Consider the following 19,011-nt stretch of genomic DNA (forward strand, 5'->3'; position numbering starts at 1 on the left):
TGTTGGGGCCCTGCTGGAATAGCCTTGGTGTGCCTTGAACCCCAGTCTTCCTGAAACTGTAGGCTCTTTGACTCTTTCAACCCTAACCCCTACCCTAACCCTAAAAACTACCTGGAGATTTTCTGCTTGACATTTACTTACAGCTATTTATTCACTTCAAAAGCAAAGAAATTAAAAGGAATGGGAGTGCAGATATCTGAAGATGTGTGCCAGATATTAATACCAAGAACCACACAGAAAATGATATCTATTTCCCAGGAGCACTTTTGCTGTTTGCCACTGGTGTTCTCCAAAATGTTTCTTTCTCTCTGTTACTTTTTGTCAATGGTCATTACTGCTTTGCATGTGTCCTGAGGCTGAAACCACCTTGGCTGTTTGTAACACAGCTCAGGCCCTGGGTATGGAATACAGAAACTCATTTTTAGGCTAATAATTTGCACATTGAGCTATTGTGGATTTCTGGCTTGGATTTCCTGGCTGCATGTCTGTTCAGGGTGCTACACAGTGTTCAGTGTCTCAGTCTGTCCAGCTCTCCAGCTCTGAGAACCTCAGCATCCACACTCCATCTTCTACTTAAACACAGAGCCCTGCTCTTGGAAGAGCCAATCATATGAAGCCTTTTCAGTGTACCTGGCAGAGCTTTCAGTCATCTTTCAAATACAAATTGCTTGCAAAAGAAAGCAGTGCACTTTTCTCCCTGCTGGCTTTCTGAAATGTCATGTTGGGAAAAGCACTTACCACGTCTTTCATATGAAGAGAAAGCTTTCAGTAATGACTGGTATTTCTGAGTGTGTTGCAGCCAGTGCAGCTGTTGAAAATGTCACTGTGTATGGCACAAATCGGGGGCATTTTGTGCAAAACCATGCACTAACTGATTTTGGTATTAGTTGAAAAAGAAAAAAAAAGCAATAGAATGTTTGAATAGACAACCTTTTGAATGTAAATGCATCAAATAAGACAAAAATTGAAAAATAGTTTTAATAGTTCTTGAAGTCATCACATCAGTAAAAATACATTATTCACAGTACTAGCTGGAGATCTATGAACTTTGCAGAGTCTGTGATTGAATTTCACATATCTATGAGCAGAATTTTGAACAATCAGGCCAACAGTAATATTCCTGCATTGAAGTGCTGAAATAATTCTTTGGCAGAGTATGATGAGAGACTGAAATGTTCCTAATGTTTTCCAAGTAAAGTTGTTACTTTTATTACTGCCCAAACACCTCTGAGTTCAGTTTTTTATCAGTTTTTATCAGTTATGATGAAAGTATAAATACTATCTTTTTCAGATATTACTTAGATGTGACTGTGAATAATTCTGGTAAGGCATTGCCTCACATCCCTGCATGAGTTTCCCATCTTCATCATTTGGGAGCTCTCCTGAGTTTCTCATAGAGACACTAGCTTTGGTTCTATCTGTCCTTATCTATATTCAATTTTCATTTTTTTCGGTTCTGTTTCTTTACTTCTTCTCTTACATCATATAGATTTTTTCATTTTTTACCCAGTATTTTTTCTCATCTTACTGGGTTGGTTTTTTTTTCATTTGTTCACTTTTGACTTGAGTGTTATGTAAGGGCAAGAACACCTAACATTTCTGAATTCTAATGTTCACAGAATGTTGAACTATAAAATTGCCTTGGGAACTAAGGGGAGACCTAAATTTAGAATCAGTGATTCTTTCTGGGGTCGATGGTCATTTGTTCATCTCCCATATGTACTTAGAAAAGAACTTCCCAAGAAAACTGCAGGGTCTCAGCTGGGAAAACGGGAAGAATAAAGAACAGAAAATGAAGTTTGCTTGTGTGTTCCTTTTGCTGTGGCTCATCAAAGTGTTAATTGTTTCATTTCAAAGGAATTGCTGTTTTAAATATGTGTACTCATATGTGTATATGAATCCACCATCTATAAACCTTGCAGAGATTGGAAGGTGGTTTAAGGATGGATATGATTTCTGCTTGTGTTTAAGTGGCTGACAGATATGAATGGGGCCATTATGTTAACTGTGGGCATTGCTGGCTTCTTAACTGAACCTTGGAGCACTTGATAGCTTCAGGTGCTTTGTCCTGTCAGCTTGCAAGCACACACAGTGGTGATGCCAGCCATTCTGTGCACTGTGTTATTAGTGCTTATTCACCTGAGGAATTTCATCCCTTTCCAGTGCTTTCCATCACTGACACCCAGATTTGTGTAACTGTACCCCAGTGGCTGCTGGGGACCCCCTGTGAGCCTTTGTGAAAGGCTGTTCAGGGATGTGCTGGTACTGAATGCACACAAAACACTGATCAAATGGGTCCTTCACTGAACAAATCATGCTTATTTTCCATGCAGGGAATAAATCACAAGATAGTGGGATTGCAGAGATGGAGGAGCTTCCAGTCCCACACAACATCAAAATAAGTAACATCACGTGTGACTCCTTCAAGATTTCTTGGGACATGGATTCTAAATCCAAGGATCGCATTACTCATTACTTCATCGATCTCAACAAGAAAGAAAACAAGAATTCCAACAAATTCAAACACAAGGTAATTTTCATTTAAAAATCAAGGCACAAATGCTTGATTTTAAACAGATGAATCTCTGTGTTTTATTAACCTTTCAAAGCCAGGCCATGGGAAACAGGAATTGGATATCCAGCAAAGGTGGGTTTTGATTAATCTGATGGAATTTTTGTTTACTCAGAGTACCTCCTCTGTCTCCAGCCTGTGTGCATGTACACACAAATACATTTGTTTCACAGAGAACTGCACATTACCTTTTCTGTTTCATTTGAAAGCATTTTTGGTACCTCTACAATGTAATGCAAGACTGCCATTTTTATTCCTGACTGGTTCTTTATCATTATTTACAAAATGTGTGTGTATTCTCTGCCTGTTCAGTGACAGACTCCTGAGAGCAACACATATCATTTCAACAGAAGAGCCACAAATTCTAATGCACTTCAGGAAGGCTTCCAGCAATTTTAGTTTGCAGCATTCAGCACTGTGACCTGAATATTCATCTGGCCTCTTTCCTCAAGCCTCTGGTGCAGGAACATATTGAAGGCATTGCAGGATCTGCAAATGCCTTACTTACCAAATCCAGCAAAATTTGCTTTGACCTCAGAACAGTTGAAATACTGAGATGTCTAGAGAAACATTGAGATAGAACATTCTTCAAATTTAAAAATAATGTTGGCATTGTCTAAAAGATAAGGTTTGCCAAGGCACAAATAACTGTCCAAACAAATGTAAAGGCTGTAATTTTCTCAGCACCTAAATAACTGTTGGTTTCTAAGCCAGTGAGATAAACAGAAGATATTTCCACCAATTTCTCTGAGGCTTTTTATTGTGAGAGTATTTTTCATGAGATTTCTGTTACTGGCAGGTGTATAATTTTCTTATTTGACCTTTGATGATGTTGTTGTTTTTGGCTGGAAGTAACATATGCAGTAAGAGTAACGAAAAATCACTTACTGTTTCTTGAAATTGAGAATTTTACATGTTTGGCCAGGTTGTTGCAGTGTGTGAAACACTACTGAACCTAATGTTATAATAGGCACATATTATTCCCCATTTTTAATTGTAATAGCAAATAAAGTAGGGTACTTTTGCTTTTTTCGTACTAATTTTGGACTGACTGCCTTTGAATTGAAATTCTCTTTTTATACTGCAGGAATTAATATACTCCCTAAAGTGGGATGGATTCTTTCTAATTTCATTTATTTTATTATTCTATATGTTTTTTCACTCATGTGCTAACTGGTGTATACTTGGAACATTTATTTTTGTGAAAAGTAGAGCCATTGTAGTAGAGCAAACACCACATACACTTCAGAATCTTTATCACAGCAATGAGACTAGACTTACAATGGAAGGGGGGAAAGGATATTGGTAGTAAAATAAAGAAAAGCTACTAGATTTATTTTTATTAATTTCTCACCAATTCCCTAGTTTTTTATTGTGCAGTAGTATTTAGTCAAAGGACAAAGGCAATTGGTTTAAGAACAGGAGACTAAAATCTATCCATTAAAATGATGAATATTTTGGATGTCTTTTCAGAATTAACTAAAAATTGATTGCTATTAATTTTGTTAGTGACTTGTTAAGATTTTTTGCTGTGATTTTTTGATGGTTTTGTTCCCAAGCTTGAATGACAGAGATCCAGAGAGTAGAGAGAGGGTGGACAATAGTAGAGCACTGCTTGAATAGTCCAGCTCTGTGCCAGAGCACTTGGGTGTTCTCTTTCATGCATCTTTAGTACTAAGCAATATTTAGCACAACTTCTAGAATGAACTTTGGTTGATAATTGAAGTGTTCAGATTCCAAATGTGTGAGCCAGGTGTGGTTCAAGACAAGCATCCTTCCTCCCTCTAAAGTCAGCCACAGGAGTTTCCCAGCTGAAGCTCAGCCACAGGAGCTGATAGCCCAGCCCTGAATCCTCACAGCAGGGAACTGTTTTCAGTCTCCACCCATCCCCTGATTTCCTAACAAGGCTTTTGCATAAAGGAGGGGGATAACACTGTCCTTTCTCCTAGCAGAGCTTTTTTAGAGAGAAAACAGTGAGCCCTACTGCCTCGATATAAAACAGAGCATTGGGATTTCCTCCTAGGAGCCATCCAGCAGCCTGGCCTGTGCAAGAAGAATCCATCCTTACCTAGCTTATAGGTAGGGTAAAGCACTGCAAGTGCCCCTCTCTCTCATAGGTCTTAATGCAAGGGACCAGCTCATTTTCTAACTTTTATACAGAATGAACATTAAGTATCAGTGTGCTCAGGTGGCTGTAAGTTACTTGGGATATTGACTTCACCTGATAGATCCATGCTGTACCTCAGGAAAGGGAGCTCTTTGTTTTCTTGTGTATCTGGGAATGATTCAACCTTCCAATACTGTTTCTGTTGGCAAATATATAAAGTATATTCAGCATACTTAGGGTTCATATATTTTTATTATTTTTGACTATCGTCATCATCTCTGTGAAGGAGAAGGTTTGTATTGGTAGTGGTGTGCAAAGACTAGAATTGCAATGAGATTTTGTCTTCTTTTCAATTAATTTTGCATACCTCCTCTCTTTTAAAATATGAAAATATGATTACTCCCATGTAATAAGAAAAATACTCAAATATTTAACCAACCTGGGACCAGAATCCGGGTGTGCTGAGTTCCCACAATGTGTTCTATGAGATGACCTGGCAAAGGGAAGGGTAACATGAAATGGGAGAAAGTTGAAGACTGAAAGCTGCCTCTTTTCCTAAAAAGGAGAATAGAGAGACTCATACACCTTGCTGCTTAGTTATTCAAAGCTCACAGGCTGTTCTTAGAAATTATTGCCATCTAGGTACCTTTGGAGCTGTCTGGTGGGTGCTGGTACTGGAGCAGCCATCTGCCACTCTAGAATCCTGGCTCTCCTTGAGCTGGCACAGTACCTGCTGTGCCCTTCTTTGGTGGCTCAGCCAGGAATGAGAACTGAGCAGAAGATGAAAGGGAGAAGTGGAGAATCCCCAGAGGATCCTCAATGTGAACATTTGAATATTTCTTCTCTATTGTGGCCTTTAAAAAAACGTGGTGTTTGCTTAGGAAAAAACCAGCAGATTAGAGTTGTGAGAAGCATCACATCTACCCCTCCTCTCCAGCTGTGCAAGGTCTGTGGTGGACTGCCCCTTTCTTTTTACCCTTTTTGTTTTGTCAGTCTCTCCCTTTTTTGGTATGGTAAAAAGAGGTAGCTGATGCACAGCTGGAGGGTAAGGCTTTGACACCAGGGGCAACAAGGCTTTCAATGTTACATGAAAACTGACAAAATTGATGGGGAAAAAGCCACCACTGGGGTGTGAGCACGGAGATCTGACCCAGGTGGGAGCTCTTTTTCAATAACCCAAGAAGAGGTGACAGGAAGACCAATGATGTTAACTGTGGCACCTGCTGACTGCATTAGCAGTAGCAGACTCAGTCCAGTGGGATGCCTTTTGGGGTGGTAGCTTTAAATGTCATTTGGTGTTTGTTTGTTTTTTTTTCTTTGTAATTTTTCTCTACATATTATGAATTGTAGCATGCACAGCTCTCTCCTTTTCAGATAAAGTTTTCATCCAACTATTATTTGATTTAAATGATAATTAACAAAAGAGAAATCATAACAACAAAATTTTACCCTGGATTATCACTCAATTACATCAGTTCTTGTAATATCCCAAGCTGCTAATTTTAGTTTCGTAATACAGAAACTGAAGATAATTTTTTGTTGATAGGAAAACAAAAGGAGAAAGACCTTTTTTCATAATAGAAGACAAGGGGGGAAAAAATCCTTCAGATCTTGCTTAGTGATTATGACCAGGAAATATCCCCCTTCTATTCCTTTTTTCCTTTAAAGACTACTATGCTATGAACTACTACAGTAGTCCATCTACCTATAGCCCTTGTATAGTACTGCTATATATAGGTAGATGATTGTGGACTAGGATTTATAGGTGGACAGTTAAGGATGCCATTTACAGTGCCCACTTTTCACATGGCAGCTGTCTTACTATTCTGTTATTACTGGTGAATATTCAGTCATAAATATCTCTCATTCTATTGCAGCTCCCCAGGTATACTACAGAGAATCATTGCACTCCATTGTGAGTCCTTTCCTCCACAGTTCTTGCATAATATGTCCTGTTCTTCCATTTTTTCTGTCCTTTGGTGGTCTGTACCAAAGTCTGTGGTACTGTAGAAATCAAGTATTTCAACTACAGCAAGCAGCTATTTTTCTTGGTTGTACCCTGGGGCTGTGATATACTGGAAGAGCAAAACAGAGGATCTGAAGGGGCAGTGGAGGGGAAAGCAGGAGATTCAGTGGTAGGCTCAAGCTGTTTGCTTCTTCTGGGCATTGCTGTACAGAAGGGTATTTTGAAAGATGTGAACCAGCCATAGTTACTCTGCAATGTGTTTCATTTTCTCTGTTGAAATTTAGTTTGGAAGGTTGTAGCAGCAGTGTAGCTGGACTGATTGACAGCAGGAGGAATTTTGTTTGATAACATTGGCCAAAGGAAAACAGTGAGAGCACAAGAATCTCTTAAATTAGGATACCTTTGTTCTCAATAGCATGTCTTTCTTTCTTTGCATATTAAGCATAAATGGGCCTAGAGATAATTACCTATTTGGGCTATATATAATAGCTCTACAGTCACTTGGAACAAATAATTAATTCATACATGCAAGTTATCCCCATGTCTCTTAGAACAGGCTTTACACCACAATCCTCTGTCATTGCTCACCTTGCTGCACCGACAAACTGTGGGAAATAACACGATTTTGCAGATGAGAGCCATCTCAGGGTTGGGGACTACTGCAAAAGCCGTGAAGGAAAGGGTGGCAGATTGGTTTGGTTTCACTGCTGACTGTGTGTCCTTTGGTGTTTTGTTTGTGCAGGATGTGCCCACCAAGCTGGTGGCCAAGGCCGTTCCCCTGCCCATGACGGTGCGCGGGCACTGGTTCCTGAGCCCCAGGACAGAGTACACGGTGGCGGTGCAGACGGCCTCCAAGCAGGTCGATGGCGACTACGTCGTGTCCGAGTGGAGCGAAATCATCGAGTTCTGCACCGCAGGTAACAGCTGAGGGATCCTGTTCCACAGGCTGCAGTCAGTGAGTGCTGCCTCTGCTGCCACACTGGGCTGGGCACCTGCCAGTGCCAGCTGTGCTGGTGCCCTTCAATAGTCACCCCTGGAAACTGGAATTCACACTTTAGGCTTTGTATGTGCCAAGGTTTGGCCCGTTAAGCAGAGGCAGCTGGACTACCCTGTGCTTGTGCCATAGCTTAGCTCTCCCAAAGTGCTGTGCCTGGCACCACTGCTTGTCCCAGGCTAGGAAAGGGCCACCTGTGTGCCTGTCACTGGCTACCAGCACCTGTGGGGTAAAGGTAGAAGGGCAGCTGCCTGACAGCTTAAGACATTCTGCTGCTCTGCCTTCTCTGAATGTTGCAAAGCCTCAGCACCATCAACACCCCATCTCGAGGGTCACTTTGCCCTATCTTTGATTTATAAGGTTTCCTTTGAATGTTCATGACCTGCTGTCACTGTGCATGCCTGTGTAAAAGCTGACGATTTAAACTGGGTCCTAAGCAAGCTTTGTTAGTACTGTCGTTGGTTACTGGCTCACAACCAGGTATACTGTAGCAAATAGTTTATCAACTGATATGAGCCAGAGAGGGCAGTCCTGAGCTCCTCTGCAGTCCTGAGCTGCACTGCAGTCCCAAATACAGGGAAACCAGCTCTAACATAGGAAATCCTGAGCTGAAAGTTGCTGCCAGCTTGCAGAGTCTTCATGAGGAAGGAGTGGGGAGAATCACAAACACCTGCTCCTGCCATCTGATTTGCTTGTTGCCACTGTTGAAAACTGGGGCATGATGTGATGTATATTACCAAGTTTTCAGTCTTCATGTGTCTGTGGCTTTTGGAGAGTGTTGTGGATTTTCCTGCCCCCTGTACTAGCAGTTTGTCTTTCCTTTCCAGATTATTCAAAAGTTCACCTAACACAGCTATTGGAAAAAGCTGAAGTGATTGCAGGCCGTATGCTTAAACTGTCTGTTTTTTATCGGAATCAGCACAAAGAATACTTTGATTATATCAGGTAAGAAACGAAACATATTCAAAGTCCTTTGGCAAATTAAAGGAGTAATGAAAATAAGTAAATAGAGACAGCTGTGCTGAAGCTGGAGCAGAATGCCTGTATGCTTTATAGCCCATTCAGAGGAAGGCAAAGAATAAAACACAACTTGTTTCTTTCTCCTTGCTTAACTCAGCACCTCCATTAGGCAATAAAAGTCTATTTTGAAGCAGAAACTGAGGTACTCACAGGGGCTCCAACCTCATAAAAGCATCTGTAACCATAATGGAGAGTTTAGTAGCCAAATATTTCCATTGTACTGAGAAATTAAGACTGAGGTGACTGACAGTAGGAGTGTACAACCATATGCACAGGCGTTTGCCTGCATGTAAGAGTTCCATCTCAAATATTTGCTCTCCCATGTACAACCATCCTATTTCCATGCCCAAATGCAGTTATACACAAGGTGGGAAACATCAGGATAAGAGAAAAGCAGACTTTTTGATAGAAGGAGTCAAAGCTCATGCTGCATGAGCAGAACAGCCACACAGAGTAACCTTCTCCTGTTAGAAGAACATGGATGAGAGGTAAGCAGTGTGTTGGAAGGCTGCACCACTGACTGCACTTCTTTAATATTCATCAGGAGATAGGGCTCCTGCTGGGCCTCATAATTTCAGTTCTATGTGAGTGTCCCACTAGTACCTGCCTAGAATGGAAAGTTTTTAAAACAACTCAAGGCAATCCAGCTTCAAAGAACAGACTCCACTATATTTGGAAACATTCCCACTTTGTAGTCTTGGGTATCTAATTTATTCCTAGAGTGTGTTGGATATTGCAGAGCATGGGCTTGCTCTTCCCTTTCTGTGTTTTGGAAGGATTATTTCATTGCACATAGGGACACAGCTGCAAAACTCAGTAGAGGTAGAGAATAAATTGAGGTTCTTCGATAACCATAACCACTGCTGCCATCCTGGGCTGGATACCACAGAAGGGAAATGCCTGTGCTGTTCTGATCCTCACATTGCTTTGTTTTCAGCTATGTAATCATAGTGCATCTGCCTTTGTGTCCATTAGTGCTGAAAATTGCCACTGAGGTGCATTTATAGCTGTGGGTTTGGACTTGTTCTGCCAAATGTGACTCCAATTGATTGCACTCTATCTGTTCCTCTTCTTCCTGCTAAGTTCTTTCTTGGTTTGACACCAATAGAGATGGGTTTGTTTTCCCTCTGTTAGTGAGCTGGAGACAAAAAGCTGTTTTACCAGGCCAGTGGGAAGCCAAACTACCAGAACTGGCTGATGGTCACGTCTTGTGATCAGAAACAGACTAACACAGTCACAAGGGCTAATCCTTCCCCAGTACACCTGTCTGTATGCTATGTTAAAAGCCCTACCCACATGCTTCCTATTAGGGAAAATTCCTTGTCATCCCATGCCTGCATGGTCTCTGGTGTCATCACACAGCCTGGAAAAGCTCTGGTAGCATTGGCATACAGGCAGCTGCTCCTAGTGCTAAAGCAGCAGCCCCTAATGGAGGGGTTGAGGTGAGCTCAGAAGGGGTGTTTGTGTCACTGCAGCTTGCCTGGGTTGGGAGTACCAAAAGCAGCTCAGATCCCCCAAAAAGGCAACCTATAATTAGCCTAATTGGCCACTGGATGTCAGTATCTTGCCACAGAAATGGAACCTGCTTTCTCAGAATGAAGCCTGACTTTTCAGGTTGCAGAGGTTTCAGGTGGTTATTTAAGCTTATTCAGCTTTTTTTTTTTTTCTCTTTTTTCCCTCCCTAGTAACCTCTTCAGTCATAAAATACTAATTATACTTCCCCACTCCAATCAATGTCTTATGAAATTGGGCTTGAGACAATAAGTAGGTAGTATTTGAATGGCTCAGAAAACTTCTGAAATGTATCTTAGAGTAAAATAAAGATGTGCTGCTGAGGAGATTACAAATAATGAAAAACTAATCACATCTGGAGATATTACTGAGTTGATTCAGAGCTGATTTGTAATGTATACACTGAGTTTGTTTGCTTTGACTGCTACCTCCCACTTTAACCAAGCAAAACCTTCTCCCACACAGCACCATTTTACACAGACCTCTTGCAAGTTAGAAGCAGAGAGAGAACAGTCTTTCTTGGCTATTTTCCCCTTTCCTGAAAGAAGGAAAGAAGAAAACAAAAAAAAGTAAAAGTAAAGCAAGAGGAGAATATAAAAATCATAAGAATCTCCAGCCCCTCATGCATTTTTAGTCTGTCATGTCAGTGAGTATAAAGACATTGTTCTAAGGGTGCCTAGCAGATATGGTGTTTTGCAGGACTTCCTTACAAAAGGGGATGGTTCCCTTTCAGGTATTATGTGGTTGCAGGTGTAGAGGGAGCCAAAGCTGCCACTGGAGCATGTTCAGAGTTGTGTGGGACACAAATATTGGGGAATGCCCTGCTATACATAAAATCTCAGGTGCTAAGGAGGGTTAGAGGGGGTGTTTTGGAGTATTCTCCTAAATTTCACAGCCTAATGCTGCTGAATGCAATTTGGGATTTGGGATTTTAAAAATTCACTTGTGCATTCTATATTTCTTTTCACTGGATAAAATTGAGCTAAGTTTAAAAAAAAAAAAAAAAGTTCGTATTTTTTTCCCCTTAGGACTAGTGACTGCAGAAGCTGGATACCAACCAAAATGGAAACTAACCAAATTGCCTAATTCTCTGTGCCCAGCTCTGCACTGATTGAAGTCAGCAGTAGACCAATTAGACTTGAAATGATCATCTGGGGACAAAAAATACTGGCAGACAGTACATTCTTTCCTATAACCTCTCTAAAAAGCATCCTTCAGAAATAACTTTCACTGGCAGTGTTCTACATGAACTATATACTGCCTATGCTAAAAATACCTATTAACAAACAGTATATTCAGCATATGGAGACTGACTTGCAATAGTCAACATGTGTTTATTGTTAGAAATGTAGTGTAAGTCTGAACAAATCAGCTAATTAAAGATACTTGTGACTGGGGGCTTTTTTGTTTGTGCTTTTTTTTGCCTGCTTATGATACACAGACCGCTGACAGAGAAAGCAGGCTGGAAAAGCAGATTTTCCCCTTGAACAGGAATTATTCTAGCTCTTCCCAAGTCTGATGGCATTTGATTTTCTTGGTCTTAAGACCCTGACACTAAATCTTCCAAATCATGCCATTACATATTAGATAAATGCAAGCATGGTTGGTACATAATAGGCTTTATAAAATCAAAATCTTCTTACCAAGATAAAAAACAGTTTATACTATGTGGTCAATACAAAAAAGACCCTGTCTTCCAGTTTAATGATTTTCCTTTGTGTCCCTTCAGTCCTGTTTCTAAACAGCATGATGTCCTAACTTTCCACTTTTTCTTTACTATGTGTTACAAAATAAACAATACCAGTGCTTCATTTGTAGAGAGCATCATGGGAATGCTATGCAGCCCTCTGTTAAGGATAACAGTGGCAGCCATGGCTCTCCGATCAGTGGGAAGCTGGAAGGCATCTTCTTTAGCTGCAACACTGAGTTTAACACTGGCAAGCCACCCCAAGATTCACCCTATGGAAGATACAGGTATGAGATTGCAGCTGAAAAACTCTTCAACCCAAATACTAACTTGTACTTTGGAGACTTCTACTGCATGTACACAGCCTACCACTACGTCATCCTCGTGATCGCCCCGGTGGGGTCGCCGGGAGATGAGTTCTGTAAGCAGCGCCTTCCCCAGCTGAACATCAAAGATAACAAATTTCTGACCTGCGACGAAGAAGACGGGGTCATGGTTTACCATCATGCCCAGGATGTTATTTTGGAAGTAATTTACACTGATCCTGTGGATCTCTCCCTTGGCACAGTTGCTGAAATTACTGGTCACCAACTAATGAGCTTGTCTACTGCAAATGCAAAGAAAGATCCCAGCTGCAAGACCTGCAATATCAGTGTTGGACGTTAAAACTGCCCTCGTTCCTTAGGAGCCTTCAAACCTCTGTTGCCCATTTCCATAGTCAGACAGTTCTGTCGGAAGCATGCACATGCCGCTGTCACCAAAAGCAACTACCGGTCTTCAAAACCTCCAATAGCCTTCTTAGGATCTCTTCTCTCCCTCTTTCCCTTCTGTTCCCCCGATGCTTTAAATGATTAGAAGTCCTGGATTTCTTTCTGGCAACCATTTATACCTAGATGCTGCAAAAATTGTTTCTGTTTCTTGCCAAACATAACAAAATCCTATATAAACTGCTTTAGCAAAATAAAAATAACGGCTTATAAATGGTGTTTAAATATGCATTCATTTTAACTACTGAACAAGTACTGGGATAACTGAACAGCATGAAAGGTTGTAATTGCAGCATGATTTGAATTTCAGAGCCTAGAAATGTCAGCACTTCCAACGTGTTGTTTGACAGTGTTATTTATGTTATTTATATTAGCTAACTGAAAACAGAAACTGTGTCTCGACATAATAAATATAATAGAAAAATATTTTATTTGTACTGTTGTATAAAATATTATACAATCATATAGAATATATAGATTACATTTTAATATCAATTGTATACATGTCATTAAATCATTTTCCCTTATCAAAGATGTAGTTTGTAAACTTCAAATAGCTCTGTATCTGTTCCTGTTGCTCTAGATGACTTTAATTAAAACAGATTTATGAAGACCATTTCTGATTCATAAAAGTTAAGTTATAAATTATTAAATCAGTACACTGAAACAACAAACGGCTGAAAAATAAAAAATTCCTTTTTTTAGTGTTCATATTTTTTCCTCCCTAGTACTTGAAGATGTGTACATCTTCCAAATCATGCCATTACATACTAGATAAATACAAACATGGTTGGTACATAATAGGCTTTATAAAATCAAAATCTTCTTCTTCTTACCAAGATAAAAAAACAGGTTGCTTATACTATGTGGTCAATACAAAATGACAGGTAAAGCAAAACACTAAACATGATTCAACTGGTTCCAGTCCCTTATTTTTTCTTTAAGTAATTCTTCCCTCCTTTCTGTCTGGGGTAGGAATTTCCCAGACTCCCTGCTTTTCATTGCTAGTACAAAACCTGCTGATAATCTTTCTATTACTAGTCCCACTTTTCACACCGATGGCCTACCATAAACGCTGACAATTCTCCTTAGTATTACAAAGTGTGGTGCTCTGAAAGTTAAGAAAGATGCATAACTCCAATGGAAAAATAACATTTTCTAACCTTATTTTCAGTAAACAAGAAGTCTAGCAGTCCTCATCAGATAACTGTGACACTCACTTATATACCATGTACTTTATCTATCCAAAATATCTTAGCATAATGCAGTAATCTAGTCCTGTTTTATATATATATATGTGGCAATTTATAACACAAGAAGTACTTCAACATTTTACAAAGTGCATGCGTTTAAACGAGCTTTGGTAGTTAGAGAAGCAAATGTTATAGTGTCAGGCAAACCAAAGTGCAAAGGTTAATAGAGAAATCAAAATTAGCATGTAGCTGATCTATTTACTGACTTCTAAATTCTGTGAGCCATGTCCTGTGAACTAGTGAAAAGGACAGCAGCCAGTACATTTGCTCCATCTTCTCTCAGCAACCTGCAGCTGTTCCATTTTGCCAAGCACTTTCTCTTATTCCTGTAACACCACTAGTTCTGTCTGGCAGTCTCTTTCTGGCCTTTTCCTGCATAAGCAGCATCACTGCTCTGCTCCCAGCCCTGGCACTGTTCTTCCTATGCACCTTTCTTTGAAGCCCCTGGAATTGAATGGCAGCTCTTTCTTGACAACTAGAGTATGTTCTAAGTGTTTCCTTCACTCACTCAAATTCATTTCTTTCAATGTAGTGAATCAGCACCCTAATAGCCAACGTTACTAATTAATTATAACACATGTTAATTCTGGAAACAAACGTGTGGCACTTTAGCATGTACTAAGATGTACTAAAAACCTCCAGAACATTTCCTCACACTTTTAGAGCAGGTCAAACTGAGAATCTACATTACTTCAGCATCCTTTTAATTTCTTAACATTCTCACAGTGCACTTCAAGGCTTTTTCAAAAGGAAAAATATATACTATATTCCACTCACCCGTGCTTAATATTCTTGCATATTGCTGTCCTCTCTCATCACAGCTATTATAATTGGTAAAGTGCATCAAAAATCTCAGTGTGTCAAATAATCGTGCAGCAGACCAAGACCTGTAAAATTACTTTCTCTTTTTCATTACTTGTTTGTTTGCTTGGATATTTTTTTCCCTAGAGAACAGTATCACAGCATTGCATTCACTTCAAATTGTTTTGGAAATATCATGCTTACTGATGAGAACCTCCAGGAGCCTGATTTTGGCTTTTGTGTGCTTGTATTCAGAGTATTCCTCAGCCATTGGTACCCGATCTTCTTTCTGAGGACTCCTATGAAAAACAAATAAAAGCACCATCACTTTTTATGAGTAAGAAGAGAACAATCTTAAAAATTAATTCTGCAACAACTAATGAGGATTGGGTTTTTTTACTGACTGTAAATGACTGAGATAATTTGACAGGACCAAAAAGCTCTAATATACAGAAATAAAGTCATCTTTAAAACACTGAATTTTCATATAATAGGCAACTTTCTTGACAGCTGTGGAAGCATAATTACTTGATTCTCAAATATGTGGAGAAGTCATAATAATGCTTTGAAAATGGTTACCAGTTACCACTGTTAACAGTGCCCATATATGAAACCAACATGGTTTTCAACAAAAATGTTTGCTAAAAGAAGAGGAGGAAAAACAGAGTGAAAAATATCCCGTATTTAATTCTGGGTAAAAAAACAGTGGCTTCTGGCTTTAAAATCTGGATGTTTAAAAATGGCCCAACTGCCAAGTCTATTCCCTGCAGACTGACATCCTCAGAAAGAGACTTTTAGCAGCCTCCCTTCAGCTCAGGGAATATCCTGCTGAGGTATAAACCCATTGCAGGCATGTCCTGGAAGATCCCCAAATCCTGGCTTTTCTCATGGATGACCACATTTTGAAGGAGCTAAGCAGAGAGACAGATGGACATCTCCAGAGACCAGACATCTCCAGGGTATTTTGCTGCCCTTAGGTGCAGCCCCTTTGCCTGCTCACCCCAGAGTGTCCACCCTCACAGAGACAAACAGGAGCCAAAGGGGACAAGGAGAGGGCTCTGCTGAGTTACCTTCCTGTCTGTTTGTAGAACTGCTCCTCAAACTCTCGGAGAGCCTTGCGAAGTCTCTTCTTATCAGCTCTTGTTTCTCTGAGATGTTCGAGCAGAACTGGCCTGTGGAACAGAGACAGGAACATGAACCCCCCTTGTGCCTGGGAGGGTTGTAAAGCCCTGGATTTGACCTTCTGCTCTGGGCCCTTGGCAGGCACTGACCAGAGCCCCAAGACATTCCCTCACACTCCATAGTCAGTTCTCCTTCCCCTTTACTGGTGTTCCAGCTAATAAAGGAAGGCAGAGACTCTGGTCGATGGAAGAGAGGAAGCATTCAGGACTGAGCCTTGCCACTGGCCTAAATTCCCTGTGGAATTCATGGAGTTGACAGGGCTCAGTATCTCACAGGAGGAAATGCTGCAACTGAATTACAGTCAACATGCAAGCCCTGCTCCTATTTGCAGCTGTTCCCAATCATTACTGTGATGCACTTGAAATGCTAGTGGTACCCAGAAGCATAATTTTTGGAGGCCATGTTTTAGCTAGTGTTCAGAGAATAAGGGTTTAATCAGAGAGAGAATTCTGTTATGACATTTGCTCCTGGTAATTTTCTTTTTATTTTTTTTTTTTTGCATAGTGACAAAATACACAGAAATATCTTCCCAGAATTTATGAGCAAACTATTGAGGACATAGTTGAGTTACATAGAAATCTAAGTAATTTTTATTTGATTTCTGTAGTGTTAGAGTCTAGTTAGCTTCATTTATGCATCTTATGCATCTAAGACCTTTCAATCAAAGGAAAGATACCATCCCCTAAGGTATGAGAACATATCTGTTCCTGGAAGACACAAGTTACCTTTCTCTTCAAAAAGTTGTTTGAATAAACAACTCAAACCACCAGTGTACTGCCCAAACAATGAATCTCCTCTGCCTCCTCTCTCCCATGACAAAGCACTAAATCACTCCTTTGTATAGAATGTACCTTTGCAACAAGTATGGCTCATATTTCTCTTAAAGGCTCATATTTCACTTACAAAGTCTACAAGAAATGTTTTAAAACATGTCAGGGTGGGAAGAGAGAACTTACATTGTTGCCTCATGTAAATTGGACATTGACAAGGCTGTTTGCCTGTAAACTTTCTTTTCATCCAGAGGTGAAATATGTGCAGGCTCACTCTCCTCCTGTGAGTAACACAGGTGCTCTTCAACAGGGAAGCAAGACATTGGGCCAGATGATAACTCATGGCTGCTTTGAGAATGGTCTTCATCTGAGTCTTCTTCCTCCTGCTTGGGAAATGCAAAACATTATCCAATTAATTGTTTACAATACAGTATTACAATACTTCCAGTAATAGGCTGACAGTGTAAAGAATTAGGATCTGACTTCCTGGACGTATTCAAAACAGAACACACATATTGAAAGGTTTACCAGGTCTGCCTGAGGTTGTTCATGAAAGCACTCATGGGGTCACTGGGTGGCATTGCCTACCAGGGTTGCAAAGGACAGAAGCTGGCCCTGCTCCCAAGTATCTCTAGCTAGCAATTTATTTCTGTCTGCCCAAAAGCCTTTACATGTAGCAAAGATTTAACTAACATTCTGTATTTATGTAAACAATGCAGTCTGGCTGGAACTTCTACTCCTCTTATATTCACATCTCCTGTGTGTATATTATATCCAGATGTTTTGCCTGTAGAAAGAGTTGGAGGAAGAGATTCCACAGTTTTATAGCCACTAGTGTTAACTACTGGAGTAGACTGATATTGGTGTCTTGCTCACATTCCTCCATCCTCAGAAAAAAAAGCTGAGCTATTGAAACTAAGGCTTAAACATAAAAACTCCATAGGGCAAAGGTCCTAACAAGTACCACTTAGGGGGAATTTCAGTGAAATTTTTCAATGAAATACCTGTGTGCAAGCATGCCAAGCTTTGCACTGTGGTTTTTCAAAGAAATGTAAAGTTACACTGTCATCTAACAAGACAATAATATTTTTTTTAATTGACCTAGCCCCAATTAGTATTAGACTAGTATTTTTGGTAGAGATGCTTATTAACTTCCACTGTCTTCACTCACTATGAAACCAGTACTGTTCCATTGCTCCAATATAATATTAAAGTACTACAAATTTCATATATGTGCTACATGATTGATAAAAGCATTGTTGATAAGATATAAAAGTAAGATATAGTGACAGCAGGGTCATTCATGGAAAGAGAGAGGTTTCCTTCTGTGTTGCAGATGTTTTCCACAATGGAAAACTAATGCCAGCCTTCAATGTCTTACCCAGCCCACTGAAGTTCTTGCCTCAGAAACTGCTGCTGTACATTGGAATCTCTAGCATGCATAGAAGTAGAATTTTACAGAGCATTTTGAAGTATCAACACCCTGTATTAACCAATGAGCAGGATTTTTGGTATCAGTAGTTCTATTGTTGCTAAATGGACATACAGGTAGGAATCAAACCCAGCATTTAGTATGCTTCCTTGACATTGGATGAATTCTTTCCAACTTACAATTGTTGTGATCAAAGATGGAGCAGCCAGAAGTTTCTTGATAATTCTGTATCTGTCATAAAGAGGTTTCATGAGACTCTTTTCTTGCTTAGTTACCTAAGGAGAAATCATAACAAAACATAGCCCTCAAAAATTAAAATAAAAAGGTACATTTAAAAGATTCTCATTTTCTCCTGTAAAGCTGAGAAAGGTATTAGAAGAGTATGAGCAGATATGTATTTTGCTTCAATAGATATTCCATGGGAAGTGTAATTTAATCAATGCAATTTCTGAAAAGGAAAATGACAATCTATTCTCTAATGGAGAATACCCAGTATAGTTTCTCACTTTCTTGAGCCACACTGCCCAGGCAGAGGGTAAATTATTCTCTCTCTGAGGCTGCTGCTAGAGCAGGAGGAGTTCAGGTGTGCTGCTGCTGTGCCTTGCACTGCCAGCTCACCTCCTGAGCTGTGATGACAGCAGCAGGAATGGCACAGCCTGCCTGGGACAGGGCTCTGCAGGCTGCACATGGAGCTGCCTCTATGCAGGATTGCTGCCTGCATTCCTCACCTGAGCTGCCTTCCACAATGGGCATTTACCATCTGTTCATTTACTTTGTTCTTGGCCTTTCATGAGCACTTGGAGCATTGATTTGGAAGGGAATATGATTTTAAATCAGGTGCTAAGTGCCTGATCCAGCCACAAATGTTCACAAATACAAAACTATGCCTTAAGGAAGCTAGCTGTGCACTTGATTGACTTACTGCACTAAGAAGAAAAAAAAAAAAAG

At 40.1% G+C, this 19,011-nt stretch overlaps 2 protein-coding genes across 11 annotated transcripts in view; one reads left to right on the plus strand and one right to left on the minus strand.

Moving 5' to 3' along the window:
* PHYHIPL (phytanoyl-CoA 2-hydroxylase interacting protein like) overlaps nt 1–13,336 on the plus strand; it is a 54,517-nt gene extending 41,181 nt beyond the window's left edge. For all 3 annotated transcript variants that reach the window (XM_054637189.2, XM_054637190.2, XM_054637188.2), the window contains exons 2-5: nt 2,334–2,530; nt 7,388–7,562; nt 8,467–8,584; nt 11,990–13,336. In XM_054637189.2, coding sequence (XP_054493164.1) covers nt 2,366–2,530; nt 7,388–7,562; nt 8,467–8,584; nt 11,990–12,524 — 993 coding nt within the window. In that variant the 5' untranslated portion in view covers nt 2,334–2,365 and the 3' untranslated portion in view covers nt 12,525–13,336. The remainder of the gene's footprint in view (nt 1–2,333; nt 2,531–7,387; nt 7,563–8,466; nt 8,585–11,989) is intronic.
* The window catches only part of FAM13C (family with sequence similarity 13 member C), a 116,097-nt gene continuing 110,122 nt past the window's right edge, over nt 13,037–19,011 (minus strand). For 5 of the 8 annotated variants that reach the window (XM_077183350.1, XM_054637187.2, XM_077183355.1 and 2 more), the window contains 4 exons: nt 18,243–18,338; nt 16,818–17,017; nt 15,750–15,851; nt 13,037–14,978 (listed from right to left, as the gene is read on the minus strand). In XM_077183350.1, coding sequence (XP_077039465.1) covers nt 14,855–14,978; nt 15,750–15,851; nt 16,818–17,017; nt 18,243–18,338 — 522 coding nt within the window. In that variant the 3' untranslated portion in view covers nt 13,037–14,854. The remainder of the gene's footprint in view (nt 14,979–15,749; nt 15,852–16,817; nt 17,018–18,242; nt 18,339–19,011) is intronic. The other 3 variants (XM_077183349.1, XM_077183356.1, XM_077183354.1) reach the window with 1 other exon arrangement.

Source organism: Agelaius phoeniceus, chromosome 9 (genome assembly GCF_051311805.1).
Source record: "Agelaius phoeniceus isolate bAgePho1 chromosome 9, bAgePho1.hap1, whole genome shotgun sequence".
NCBI classification, from domain to species: Eukaryota; Metazoa; Chordata; class Aves; order Passeriformes; family Icteridae; genus Agelaius; species Agelaius phoeniceus.